This window comes from Lacerta agilis, chromosome 11, assembly GCF_009819535.1.
Source record: "Lacerta agilis isolate rLacAgi1 chromosome 11, rLacAgi1.pri, whole genome shotgun sequence".
NCBI lineage: Eukaryota > Metazoa > Chordata > Lepidosauria > Squamata > Lacertidae > Lacerta > Lacerta agilis.
Genome location: NC_046322.1, coordinates 8,635,250 through 8,648,129, shown reverse-complemented (window position 1 = coordinate 8,648,129; position 12,880 = coordinate 8,635,250). Strand labels below are relative to the sequence as shown.

At 47.1% G+C, this 12,880-nt stretch overlaps 1 protein-coding gene across 2 annotated transcripts in view; it reads left to right on the top strand.

Moving 5' to 3' along the window:
* LOXHD1 (lipoxygenase homology domains 1) overlaps positions 1-12,880 on the top strand; it is a 146,743-nt gene that overhangs the window by 109,078 nt on the left and 24,785 nt on the right. For both annotated transcript variants that reach the window (XM_033164495.1, XM_033164494.1), the window contains 2 exons: positions 7,042-7,227; positions 10,029-10,156. In XM_033164495.1, coding sequence (XP_033020386.1) covers positions 7,042-7,227; positions 10,029-10,156 — 314 coding nt within the window. The remainder of the gene's footprint in view (positions 1-7,041; positions 7,228-10,028; positions 10,157-12,880) is intronic.

The following is a 12,880-nucleotide window of genomic DNA, read 5'->3' as shown; positions in this document are numbered from 1 at the left end:
TTAGGTGCATCTGTAACAGTGCCAGTCCCACAGATCAAAGCACTCTAGTGGGCATGTATGGGGTAAGGCAATTCAGCAGGCAGTGGCATAGCATGGGGGGCACGGGATGGTTGCCCCGGCACAAAATTGTTAGGTGTGCAATATTTCAGCACCTGGTACTGCCACAATACAGCTTTATGCTTCCATCGTTGGGCCCCGTTAAAAATGGCTTCTCCATGTGAACTAGGAAGTGACCTCTCCAGACAACGGCATGACTCTTTTTGTATCTCTGTGCCTGCGATCCCTGGGTGACACAGACACTGTTAAGCAGTTGCGCCCGCCCTGTGGAACGCCCTCCCGTCAGAAGTCAAGGGAATAAACAACTACCTGACATTCAGGAAACACCTAAAGGCAGCCCTGTTTAGGGAAGTTTTTAATTTGTGACTCTGTATTGTATTTTGATATTTGTTGGAGGCCGCCCAGAGTGGCTGGGGAGACCCGGCCAGATGGGCGGGGTATAAATAATAAATTATTATTATTATTATTATTGCATGCATACTCTGTCTGTTTCCCTCCCTTCCCGGTGTGGCCCTGGGCCCTGGCAACCCATGCTACAGCACTGTCAGCAAGTAACCTCTTCTCACTGTTGCCAACCAGAGAAGCCTGCCAGCAGTGCTTGGGTGTGTAGCTACATTCTCCCCACTTGTGATTCCCAACCTCCATCAACAGTGCAGGTACAGAAGAGGCATTGTGAATAGTTGTCACCGTGTATTGCAACATGACCCTCCTGTCTCTTATGCTTTAAAGTATTGGGGCAATAGCTGCTGAAAAAGCTCTGCAAACAAAGAGTCAGCTGAACAAAGTGGCTGCCATTAGTGGCAAGAGGTTCCTTTATATTCTACGTTAGTTCCTTGCATGCCCATCAACTAGAATAAATTATACCTTCCCCCAGGACACGGGGGGGGGGGGTCTAAACCACTGAGCCTCTTGGGCTTGCTGATCAGAAGGTCAGCAGTTCAAATCTGCACAACAGGGTGAGCTCCCATTGCTCTGTCCCAGCTTCGGCCAACCTAGCAGTTTGAAAGCACACCAGTGCATGTAGATAAATAGGCACCACTGCGGCAGGAAGGTAAATGGCATTTCCGTGCGCTCTGGTTTCAATCACAGTGTTCCATTGCTCCAGAAGCGGTTTAGTCATGCCGGCCACATGACCCGGAAAGCTGTCTGTGGACAATCGCCGGCTCCCTCGGTCTGAAAGCGAGATGAGCGCCGCAACCCCATAGTCGCCTTTGACTGGACTTAACTGTCCAGGGGTCCACCTTCCCCCAGCTGCAACAAAACATGTCTCTCCCATGGCGCTGTGACTCTCCGATGGGTTGACTTCACCCCCAAAGGCATACTCCTCCCTTGTCTCCCAAGACAGACGGATGCCAACAGCAAATAGATATTGTGTGCAAATTTGTCTATTTGGATTGTGCTTCATTTTCATTTTCTTTGACATCATGTAGTGTCTTTACCAATAAGGACTTCGTTAGATTATCCTGACTCTTTGTTTTTTCTTGTTCTCCTCCTCCACCTCCACCTCCTTGAGACTTTGAGTCTTCTCTCATTTTGCTCCATCTGGCCAGAATGGTCTTTTGGCTAATCCAATCCCCTTTGACAAATCCATCATGTCTCATTATTGCAACCTTGCAGCGTCTATGCCAGCTGGGATTTGCCAGACCTCCCTGAATGCCCGGGGCAGAGAGGGGCAAGGAGCTAGACGGGGTCACTTGCTGCTTTCGAGAGCCTAGAAATGAGTTATGAAAGGTAGGCCAGAGTAAAAGAATGAAAAATGGACAGAAACTGCCCATTCATAAATCTGAGTAGGAAATGGAAGATTCTACCTGACCTGCAAGAGGAGCGGAATGTCCCTACATGGTGAGGGGAAGCTGGGGCCCTCTACTTGTTATAGGACTCTAACACCCATCAGCCCAAGCCAGCATGGTCAATGGACTCAGGGAGAATGGGAGTTGTAGTCCATAGAATCATAGAATTGTAGAGTTGGAAGGGACCCTGAGTGTCATCTAGTACAACCCTCTGCAATTCAGAAATCTCAACTAAAGCATCCATGACAGATGGCCATTTAACCTCTGCTTAACAACCTCCAGTGAAGAAGTATCCACAACCTCTCATGGGAGTCCATTCTACTGTCGAACAGTTCTTACTGCCATAAAGTTCTTCCTGATGTTAAGATGGGATCTCCTTTCTTGTAACTTGAAGCCAACAGGACTCAACATGGACACTGGTACCAGAGCCTGCAATAAACCCAGATGCCAACTTTGCTGCCACATAAACCCGGACATCAAACATACCATCTCAGGACTATTTAATTACTCATCTTCCAACATTGCGTATGCAATCAAATGCCAACAGTGCCCTTCAGCTCTCTATATTGGACAAACAGGCCAAACCCTACGCCAAAGGATAAATGGACATAAATCTGATATCAGGAATCACAAGACAGAGAAACCAGTAGGAGAACACTTCAATCTTGCAGGACATTCTATACAGGATCTCAAAGTAGCTGTCTTAATACAAAGAAATTTCAGAAATAGACTGGAAAGAGAAGTGGCTGAATTGCAACTAATCACCAAACTTAAAACCATGGAGAAACCTGGTCTGAACAAAGACATTGGATTCTTATCTCATTATACATAACATAGCTATCGTTAGCCATCTCACCCCTTGCCTTTCCCTGCAAGACTAATTGCAGCCGTTAAGAGTCCTCAACAGGTTTTCCACACCTATCAGCTGATCACCCATTCCCACCACCCTTCTGAGTAATAACACTCCCTCACTATATTTAAGGATCTGGTGAGTTCTGTTTCAGTGTATCTGAAGAAGTGTGCATGCACACGAAAGCTCATACCAAGAACAAACTCAGTTGGTCTCTAAGGTGCTACTGCAAAGAATTTTCTATTTTGTTTGAAGCCATTGGTTCAAGTCCTACCCGCCGGAGCAGGAGAAAACAAGCTCACTCCATCTTCCATGTGACAGCCCTTGAGATATTGAAGGTGGCTATCATATCTGCGTCTTGAGACTCCTCTTTTCCAGGCTAAGCATGCTACCCAACTCCCTCAACTGCTCCTCATAATGCTTGGTTTCCAGACCCTTGATCATCTTGGTCATTTTTTGACAGTAGGAGCTGTTCAACAGTGGCTCCATTGTTGAACAGCTCCTACAGTCAGAAAGTCTCCCTTGGGAGGTTGTGGACTCTCCTTCCTTGGAGTTTTTAAAGCAGAGGTTGGATGGCCATCTGTCATGGATGCTTTAGCTGAGATTCCTGAATTGCAGAGGGTTGTACTAGATGATCTTTGGGCGTACCTAGCAACGCTATGATTCTAGGACTTTCAAAGCTAGCTGGGGAAGTAGCAACAACGGGTACCAAAGCCATTTTCATTATTCCTATCCCATGTCAGGAATCTGAGCATCTGCAATGGAAGGATAAAATCTGCCAGTTTTGATTTCTCATATTTCCAGTCCTTTCACATTTTTAAGTTGTCATGAGAATTCACCAGCATTTTAGTTCACCTTTTGCTTAATTAATAGGCTGTATTGCCTAATGTAAACTGTTTAACAAACAAGCACCCTTACAATGCATTTTTGTAGGGTATCCCCCCCACTAACCCACACATTTTATGCACCTCTTCCCCTAATATATGCATTTCTTTTGTACAAATTACTTGGTTTGAGAACTGCACTGTGAAATCTGGAGAAGTTCTTTCGAAGAACAGCCTCAGTTTGGGTTCGTGCATTATTTGGGAGCAGCAAATTAGGTACATTAGGAGAGCCAGTGTGGTGTAGTGGTTAAGAGCGGTAGTCTCGTAATCTGGGGAACCGGGTTCGTGTCTCCGCTCCTCCACATGCAGCTGCTGGGTGACCTTGGGCTAGTCACACTTCTCTGAAGTCTCTCAGCCCCACTCACCTCACTGGGTGTTTGTTGTGGGGGAGGAAGGGAAAGGAGAACGTTAGCCGCTTTGAGACTCCTTCGGGTAGTGAAAAGCGGGATATCAAATCCAAACTCTTCTTCTTCTTCTTCTTCTTCTTCTTCTTCTACATGCCTGTTAAGAAGGCAAACTGCATTCCTCCCCCGTTGCGAGCACCTGCCCATCTCCCTGTCAATCACTCAGTTTCCAAGGTGATTAGATGTAATTTTCTGCAGCTATGCAGCCTTTAGGGTAATGCCCCTAAATGAGAGGGATGGCTGAATTGGTTAGATAAAGTTATCAGTTGTTTCATGGAAATTTGTGTGTGTAGTGGGAGGAGATATACAAATGATCGGCTGTTTCAGATGGAATGACTTATCGTACGGAGGGTGGGGGGTGGGGGTGGGGGGGTGGGGGAGGTTATTAAGATATGGCGAGTGGACTGGGAACTAATTTCCCCGCTTGAAGCAGACAAGCCAAAAGGGTTTGGACGCCTCTGCTAATAATGAACAACTTTTGCTTTGAACATGACGAACTGTCAAGCTTTCCAGTGTTTTCATGAGCAGATTGTTCATTAGGGCTGATTGACTGGGAGAGGCTCCCTTGAAGTGATTGGGACACATAATTATGCTGATAAGAATGTGCCCGAGATTAATCTCTTAAGTAATTTAGCAGTGACATGCGGCGAGATTCTTGGAGAGAAGTCTAAACTGTTAGCAGTTTGTCAGACAGTTCAGACAGCGCCGGCTGAGAGGATTCGCATCTCTCGGAGCTAAGTCGGGTCGTGCGAGTTCAGGGAATGGTTGTGAAGCACCACTGAGCTATAGAAAGATGTTCTTCACTCTGTCACTCGTGAATCAAAGAGAAGAAGAAGAAGAGTTTGGATTTGATATCCCGCTTTATCACTACCCGAAGGAGTCTCAAAGCAGCTAACATTCTCCTTTCCCTTCCTCCCCCACAACAAACACTCTGTGAGGTGAGTGGGGCTGAGAGACTTCAGAGAAGTGTGACCAGCCCAAGGTCACCCAGCAGCTGCATGTGGAGGAGACGTGAACCCGGTTCCCCAGATTACGAGTCTACCACTCTTAACCACTACACCACACTGGCTCTGGTCAGTAGACCTAAACCAATGCTACCAATGTTTCCACAAACATTTTCAGCCACCTCCTTTTCATCCCAGATTCCCTTTTTCACACATTCCCCACTGCCCCCTTTTTGTGCTACTTGGTGAACACGGCCGTCTTTCCATTTCCATCGCCCTCCCTTTCACTTGTAGTGTCCACATTCACTGTTCTGTTTCCCCCCCCCCCCATTCCCTGTGGATTGTTTTTATATGCCCTGCTGAGAAATGCAAGTAATTAAGTGGCGTATAAATGTATTAAATAAATAAAAGTTTACAAAACAGCCAAATCCCAGTGGCTATGTGGCATTGTAGCATATACTGTACTTTACCGTGTATAAGATGAGGTTATTTTATTTAAAAATATGTTTAAAAATATGGGGTTGTCTTATGCACGGATAGTGTACGGTATTTTAACATTTTGTTGGAAGCCGCCCAGAGTGGCTGGGGAAACCCATCCAGATGGGTGGGGTATAAATAAATTATTATTATTAGTAGTAGTAGTAGTAGTAGTAGTATTACGCATTGGGGGGGGGAATACACATGTGATTGGCCACGAGCCTGAGATTGTCATAAGCTATTGAGCGTGTTATTGGTGGCTGCGGAAAGGGCTGGTGTTGATTGGCTGTTGCTCCATGAATTGGGCAGGCGATGGGTGGCATCTGCCAGCGAGGGGACAGACGATAAGCGGCTATTGCAACATGTGCGAGTTGGCAGAGCAGGTCATGCGGGTGAGCGGTTTTTGGCAACCCCCCCAAAAAAGCTCAACAACTCAGCCACCCCCCCCCCCAAAAAAAGCTCAACAACAACTCTGGGCAACCTCTCCCCATTTTCTTAATTTGGAGTCCCCCAAAATAGGGGGTGTCTTATAAATGGGGGCGTGTTATACACACAAAAATACGGTAAATTTTATAAAATAAATAAACGACAGTACAGCAGTGGTTCCTGAGGGTGGGGAAACTGAGGCACGCACAGGCAAAGCGCCATGGTTTGCATGTGTGGGTTGTGTTCCTCCGGTGTGTCTCCTTCAGCCCCTGCCCATCCCCCACCCAGGTGGCTAACACATGGTAGGGCTGTGGTTCTGAAACTTTTTTCTCTGGGTCACATTTCCAGAATAAAAAATTACTCGTGCCACACCCATTTTCAATTAATAAATTTGTTGTCGTTCAGTCGTGTCCGACTCTTTGTGACCCCATGGACCAGAGCACGCCAGGCATGCCTATCTTTCACTGCCTCCCACAGTTTGGCCAAACTCATGCTAGTCGCTTCGAGAACACTGCCCAACCATCTCATCCCCTGTCGTCCCCTTCTCCTTGTGCCCGCCATCTTTCCCAACAACAGGGTTTTTTCTAGGGAGTCTTCTCTTCTCATGAGGTGGCCAAAGTACTGGAGCCTCAACTTCAGGATCTGTCCTTCCAGTGAGCACTCGGGGCTGATTTCTTTAAGGATGGATAAGTCTGATCTTCTTGCAGTCCATGGTACTCTCAAGAGCACCATAATTCTCCAGCACCATAATTCAAAAGCATCCATTCTTTGGCGATCAGCCTTCTTTATGGTCCAGCTCTCACTTCCATACATTACTACTGGGAAAACCATAGCTTTAACTATACGGACCTTTGTCGGCAAGGTGACAAAGGAGTTAATTAATAAATAGGAGTATTTAAAAATTGTTTTATAAGTTGTGTGCCTTTTTTGTTATTTATTGCAATTTCTAAAAGTGAATTTCTCTTTAATTGTTATTTGCCGATGTTTTGAGAGTTAATTTCATTGTGTAAATCGCCTTTGAGTAGAAAGGTGGTATACAAATTAAAAGTGAAATGAAATGATTGGGGGGGGGGGGAAATTACCGGTACCACACAGCCAATTCAGACCAACTACATAGTGTTGTGGTGACATTCTCCCCATCATTGTGTGAGCGGCTTGCCCAAGCTTTCTTGTTGACCAAAGTGATTTCTTCCTTTCTGGATCTACTAGGTGGGTCATGATGGTGCCACACCAGAAAGCTCATGGCTCTTGGAAGAAATAACCATCATTGTGCCCACCAAAGGTGTCATGTATACCTTTGTCTGTAAGTGCTGGCTGGCCAGAGACATGGGAGATGGACTTACCTCACGGGTCTACAACATCCTGGATGCCGACTGTGTCAACGTTGGCCTGAAGGTCAGTCCTATCACCTTGCCTTATACCTCTCACCGGCCACTTCTGAAGCAAATATAACTTTGATTATTGTAACTCGCTCTACGCGGGGCTGCCCCTAAAGCTGCCCCAGAAACTCCATCGGGTGCAGAATGCCGCGCCGAGGCTCCTTACCGGGTCTTTGCCACGGGACCACATTCATCCAGTGCTTTACCAGCTGCACTGGCTCCCGGTGGAGTACAGGGTCAGGTTTAAGGTGCTGGTTTTGACCTTTAAAGCCCTATGCGGCTTAGGACCCTCGTACCTAAGGGACCGCCTCTCCTGGTATGTCCCATGTAGGACGGTTAAGGTCCTCAAATAATAATCTTTTGGAGGTCCCGAGCAACAAAGATGCTAGGTTGGCCTCAACTAGGGCCAGGGCCTTCTCAGTATTGGCCCCGACTTGGTGGAACAGTCTATCACAAGAGACCAGGGCCCTGCGGGATTTGGCATCTTTCCGCAGGGCCTGCAAGACGAAGCTGTTCCACCTGGCCTTTGGGTTGGTTTCTGTTTGATATTTATGCTTCATTCTTTTATTGGTGGGTTATTTGAAAATGAGACTGCAGTTTTAATACTGAATTTTTAAATTTGTATTTTAATCTGTATTTTAAATTGATTGTGTTTATGTTTTTGCTGTGATTTTAATTAGTGTTAGCCGCCCTGAGCCCGGTTTTTGGCTGGGAAGGGCGGGGTATAAATAAAAAATATTATTATTATTATTATTATTATTATTATTATTATTATTATTATTATTATTATTATTCTGGGAGGGAACCAGTGGTTCTCAAATTCTCCTGCCTTTGCCAGACCACTTGAAAATTATTGGGGGTCTTGGCAAACCACCAAAGGAACTCTTTTTGTTCTGCAGAAGTCTTATTATTATTATTATTATTATTATTATTATTATTATTATGAATTCATGATTATATTTGTACCCATGATGGTATCAGGGCAGCTATATATGATCTTGTTTTCAACACCGTTCGTGCCTGCAAAAGTTTCAGGGTGGGCATGCTGCTTCATTTACAATAGGTGCCTGTCCTGTAACTTCCCGATGCTGTAACTTTTCACACCGCAAATGTCCTGGGGTGTGTAAGTCTTGCTTTGGTTGCGCTATAGCACGGTAGTCCTCCTCCAGATTCCAATAATAAAGTAACATTAGGGAAATTTCGTAATCCTGTGCTGCCAGCTCAGTAGAGGGAGAAGCCAGCCAACCAGCCGAGTCTCAGGGGCAGGGGCGTCGCAAGGGGGGCGGGGGGCGGGCCACCCGTAGTTCCAGGGGAGGAGGTGTGACACTTTGGTTTGCCCCTCCCACCCCGCCCCAACGGGCGGACCCTAACGGGGGCATGTCGCCTTTTCCCCCTTCCAGCGGCTATTTTTCGGCGGGGGGGGCCAGCGAGGAGGGGGTGTCACGCTGGCATGACACCCCCTCCCCGCTGGCCACCACCACCCCCGCTGAAAAAAAAACACTGGGAGGGAGGGAAAGGAAGCAGAACAGGGCGCATTCAAGCCCTGCTCTGCTTGTTTTTCCCCTTTCCGCCGCTTTTTTTCGGCGGGGGGGTCGGACCCGCGAGGGGGGTGTCAAACTTGTCACCCCCTCCCCGCTGGCCACCACCCCCCGCTGAAAAAAAGCCTCGGAAAGGGGGAAATCCCCCCTTTCTGCATCCACGTGCGTCGTGACGTCATGATGACGTCACGACGCACTTGTGCCCCTCCCCCAGGGGGGTGCCTCTGCGCTGCCGCCGCCCCCAGCAGCGCAGAGGCTAGCTACGCCACTGCTCAGGGGGATTCTTGCTTGGAGGCAGAGTCCATATACAAGATTCAGTGCAGTCCTAAGGCCAGGAGGATCTCAGTTCACATAGTCAGATGATCTGAGAGTCAAGAAAGCCAAGGGTCCATGGTCGCGAGAAGCAGCAAGGTCTGGCCAGGAACGACAAATGTTGTTTCCAGCAACCGACTGAGGCTGGAAACCCTGCTCATCAGGAGCAAGAAGGCTGATCAGCAGCAAGTGGAGTCACTTTGCTGACTCCTGGTCCATAACAGGAAACACTGCAGAACAACTAATAAAACAGAATGATGTGTCCAGTATAAATACATCACTATTGTGTTATTATTGTGTCAATATGTTGGAAAATGCAGCGCAAAAAAACCCATCACACCTCTAGAGGTGCCCTAACTCATACAATGACTTGTCGTTTAATAACTGTAGCCTTCCCTTTCTAATGTGATGGATAGTGCTCTAAATTAAGACATTGTTGTGAAAACCAGGGTCATACTATTAAAAACATGGGACCTAGGTACGGGGGTGCTCAGAAGGGCCCCTTGAACCGGTCAATTTTTAGGGAAGAAGTTACCATGGCCAATGGCCATTGATGGACCTATCCCCCTAAATTGCTCAAGCTACAGACTATCTCCATATCACTCGTGGCAGGGAGCTCCACCAATTAATTGTTCATTTTCGGGGTGGGGAGTGCAATAGGATAACCAGTTCCAAGACACACACACACCTTTAATGTGGAATTAATTTCATTTATTACTGTAATCCCTTCATTTACCCTGAAGTTCCTTCGGCCCAGGGTTCCATAAAGCCAGTCTTGTTTCATACATAGCCTAAGGAGCCAATGACACAACCATGGCCTATTCTAATTTTTTTTTTACAATTGTGGCTTCATTTTTGGCGGGTTTTTTTTACAGTAAGTATTTTTTAAAAATAATAATAATAATAATAATAATAGTAATATTTTAATTCCAGAAATTAAAATCACAAGTCCTTCATCTCTTCCCAGATTCTCTATGAAGTGACCGTTGTGACTGGAGATGTCTCATACGCCGGTACGGATGCTGGTATTTTTATAGTGCTCTTTGGATCTAACGGGTGCTCTGAAGAGATGCAGCTGGAAAAAAATGGAGTCAGGTAAGCAGGACTTTGCCAAACTCCTTGTTCCAGAGCTCCCAATGGCAGAGTCCATTCTTGAGCCCCTGGAGGGCCATTTGGTCTTTGTGGGTTCGTAGTGTTGGACTTGGTTTGAGAAAATGCCTAGCTTATCTCTGGGCAAATCATGATCTCTCATACGGCTGCCAATGGGATTTCCTGGTCCTGGTACCTGTAGACTGAGGCCCCTGCCCTCTACTCCCTGCAATCTATTGCCAAGAACTGCTGCTCATATAGTACCACTGTATTCCGCTCTGGTCAGACCTTACCTGGAATACTGTGTCCAGTTCTGGGCACCACACTTCAAGAAGGATACTGACAAGCTGGAACGTGTCCAGAGGAGGGCAACCAAAATGGTCAAAGGCCTGGAAACGATGCCTTACGAGGAACGGCTTAGGGAGCTGGGTATGTTTAGCCTGGAGAAGAGAAGGTTAAGGGGTGATATGATAGCCATGTTCAAATATATAAAAGGATGTCATATAGAGGAGGGAGAAAGGTTGTTTTCTGCTGCTCCAGAGAAGCGGACATGGGGCAATGGATTGAAACTACAAGAAAGAAGATTCCACCTAAACATTAGGAAGAACTTCCTGACAGTAAGAGCTGTTCAACAGTGGAATTTGCTGCCAAGGAATGTGGTGGAGTCTCCTTCTTTGGAGGTCTTTAAGCGGAGGCTTGACAGCCATCTGTCAGGAATGCTTTGATGGTGTTTCCTGCTTGGCAGGGGGTTAGACTGGATGGCCCTTGTGGTCTCTTCCAACTCTAGGATTCTATGATATATTTGATGAGCATTTCCTAAGCATCATTAGCAACAACAATCTCTCTGTATCTGCCCAATTTGTCTTAGAAAGGTGCTTCCACATTTTGCTTTCAAACTTTCTTTACATGTCTAATTGACTTTTTTTTAAATGAAAATTAAAAGTCCAGGGTCCCTGCTTGCTCAGGGCCTGGTACATGTGTATCCTGCTGTTGGTGGAACTGATCTCTCAGCCCCAGTTCCCTATCAGAAAATCTAAACAATATAACAGGGACCACAGGAAATTCCAGCTGATGCTGTTTGCCCATTGAGCCGGTTGCTGTCTGCACTGGCTTGCAGTGGCTCTCCAAGGTCCCAGGCCTGCTTCCTAATGGAGATGGCAGTTTGCCAGGACCAGAAACTTGTTTTTCTCCTAACTGCTATTGCAAAATGCACATAGGCCTGGACAAAATCCCAGAAAATTGCCGTGTGAGGATAATTGGGACAGCAAATTGTAGTTACCCTCGGACTCGAAGCCTTTCTTCAAGTAATAATCCAAGGTGATTTATGCGACAGAAACAATTCAATACATAATAGAAATTTAATAAATAAATAAAAAACAAACACGTCTTTAAACTGTCCCAGATAATAAGGCAATTTAATTTACATTAGCCTTAAGCTGCAAAATTGCTCCTGGCCATGCAAAAAATTGATAAGTGGACGTGAGGGCAGGAACAGCCAATGAGTTCCTCCTGAGAGATGAGCCTATATCCAGAAGAGGGCACTGTGCCAGGCCATTTATCTGCTCTGTCTTCACCCCCTTTTTCCTCTTGTTAGTATTTGATTCAAATTTATGCCCCCATGTGCATATAAATTAAGTGTTCTCAAAGAGCTCTCTTGCCATCTTGTTCATCTCTCCAGGGCAATAGCCTCTGTGTAATTTAATCTGTCCTGTGGAGCAACAGGGAGGTTACGAATCCAACAAACGGTTATGAGCAGGGTCTTTAAATGTGTTGCTTGCAGGAGCAGCGCGATAGCAGAACTGCTCAGCCTCAATGGGAACCTGGATCAAGCCAGTGGCCCATCCAGCCCATTATTGTCTCCGCTGACTGGCAGTGGCTGTCCGATGTCTCACCCAGAAAGAGGTCCACCACCTTTTGCAAGATCCTTCTACCTGGAAATACCTGAGAGTTAGCTAGGGACCTTCAGCATGTGAAGCGTGTGTGCTCTCCTACTGACAGCGATGGCACATGCGGAGTCCAGATAAGGATGTGTGGCATGGGTTGGAATGGGGGGGGAGGTCCTCATCCCTTCAACCTTGGAATCCCAGGCAGCGGTGGAGCAAGCCAATCGGGCTCCTGGGGTGGCACATGTGCCCTGCGCCCAGGGATGTGCCCAGCTGCCCATGGGGGTGGGGACAGACACCCCGGGGCGGGGCAAGCTGGGGCAGGACGCTCCGTGGGACCTCCAAGGAGTCTGCCTGCCTCCTCCCACTCAGCCGCCCTACAGCCGGGGGGAGGCAGTGGGTGGATCGTTGGGGGGCAGCATGGAGCCTGCGGGCGCTCAAGCCACTGTGTCACTCCCAGGAGAGACGTGTGGCTCTGCAGGCCCTGCGGTGAGTGCCACCCACCATTTTGTAACCCCCCTCAGTGGTGACACCCGGGGCAAACCACCCCCACAGCACCCCCGTTCCTCTGCCCCTGACCCCAGGTTTCATTGGACTACAGTTCCCATCATCTCAGAACATTTGCTAAGCTGGCTAAGGATGATGGAAGTTGTAGCCCAGTAACATCTGGGGCCCTAAGGTTGTAGAACACTGCTGTAGTCACAACCCACTCTGTGAGTCCATACAACCCTTCCTCAAGCAATTCCCCAAGCCTTATCAAACACCAGCCATATTTACTCACTTTCTGGAGAAGGGACAGGCATACACGGCAGGGCTGTGTCCTACTTTATAAAGTACAGTCCTCTGT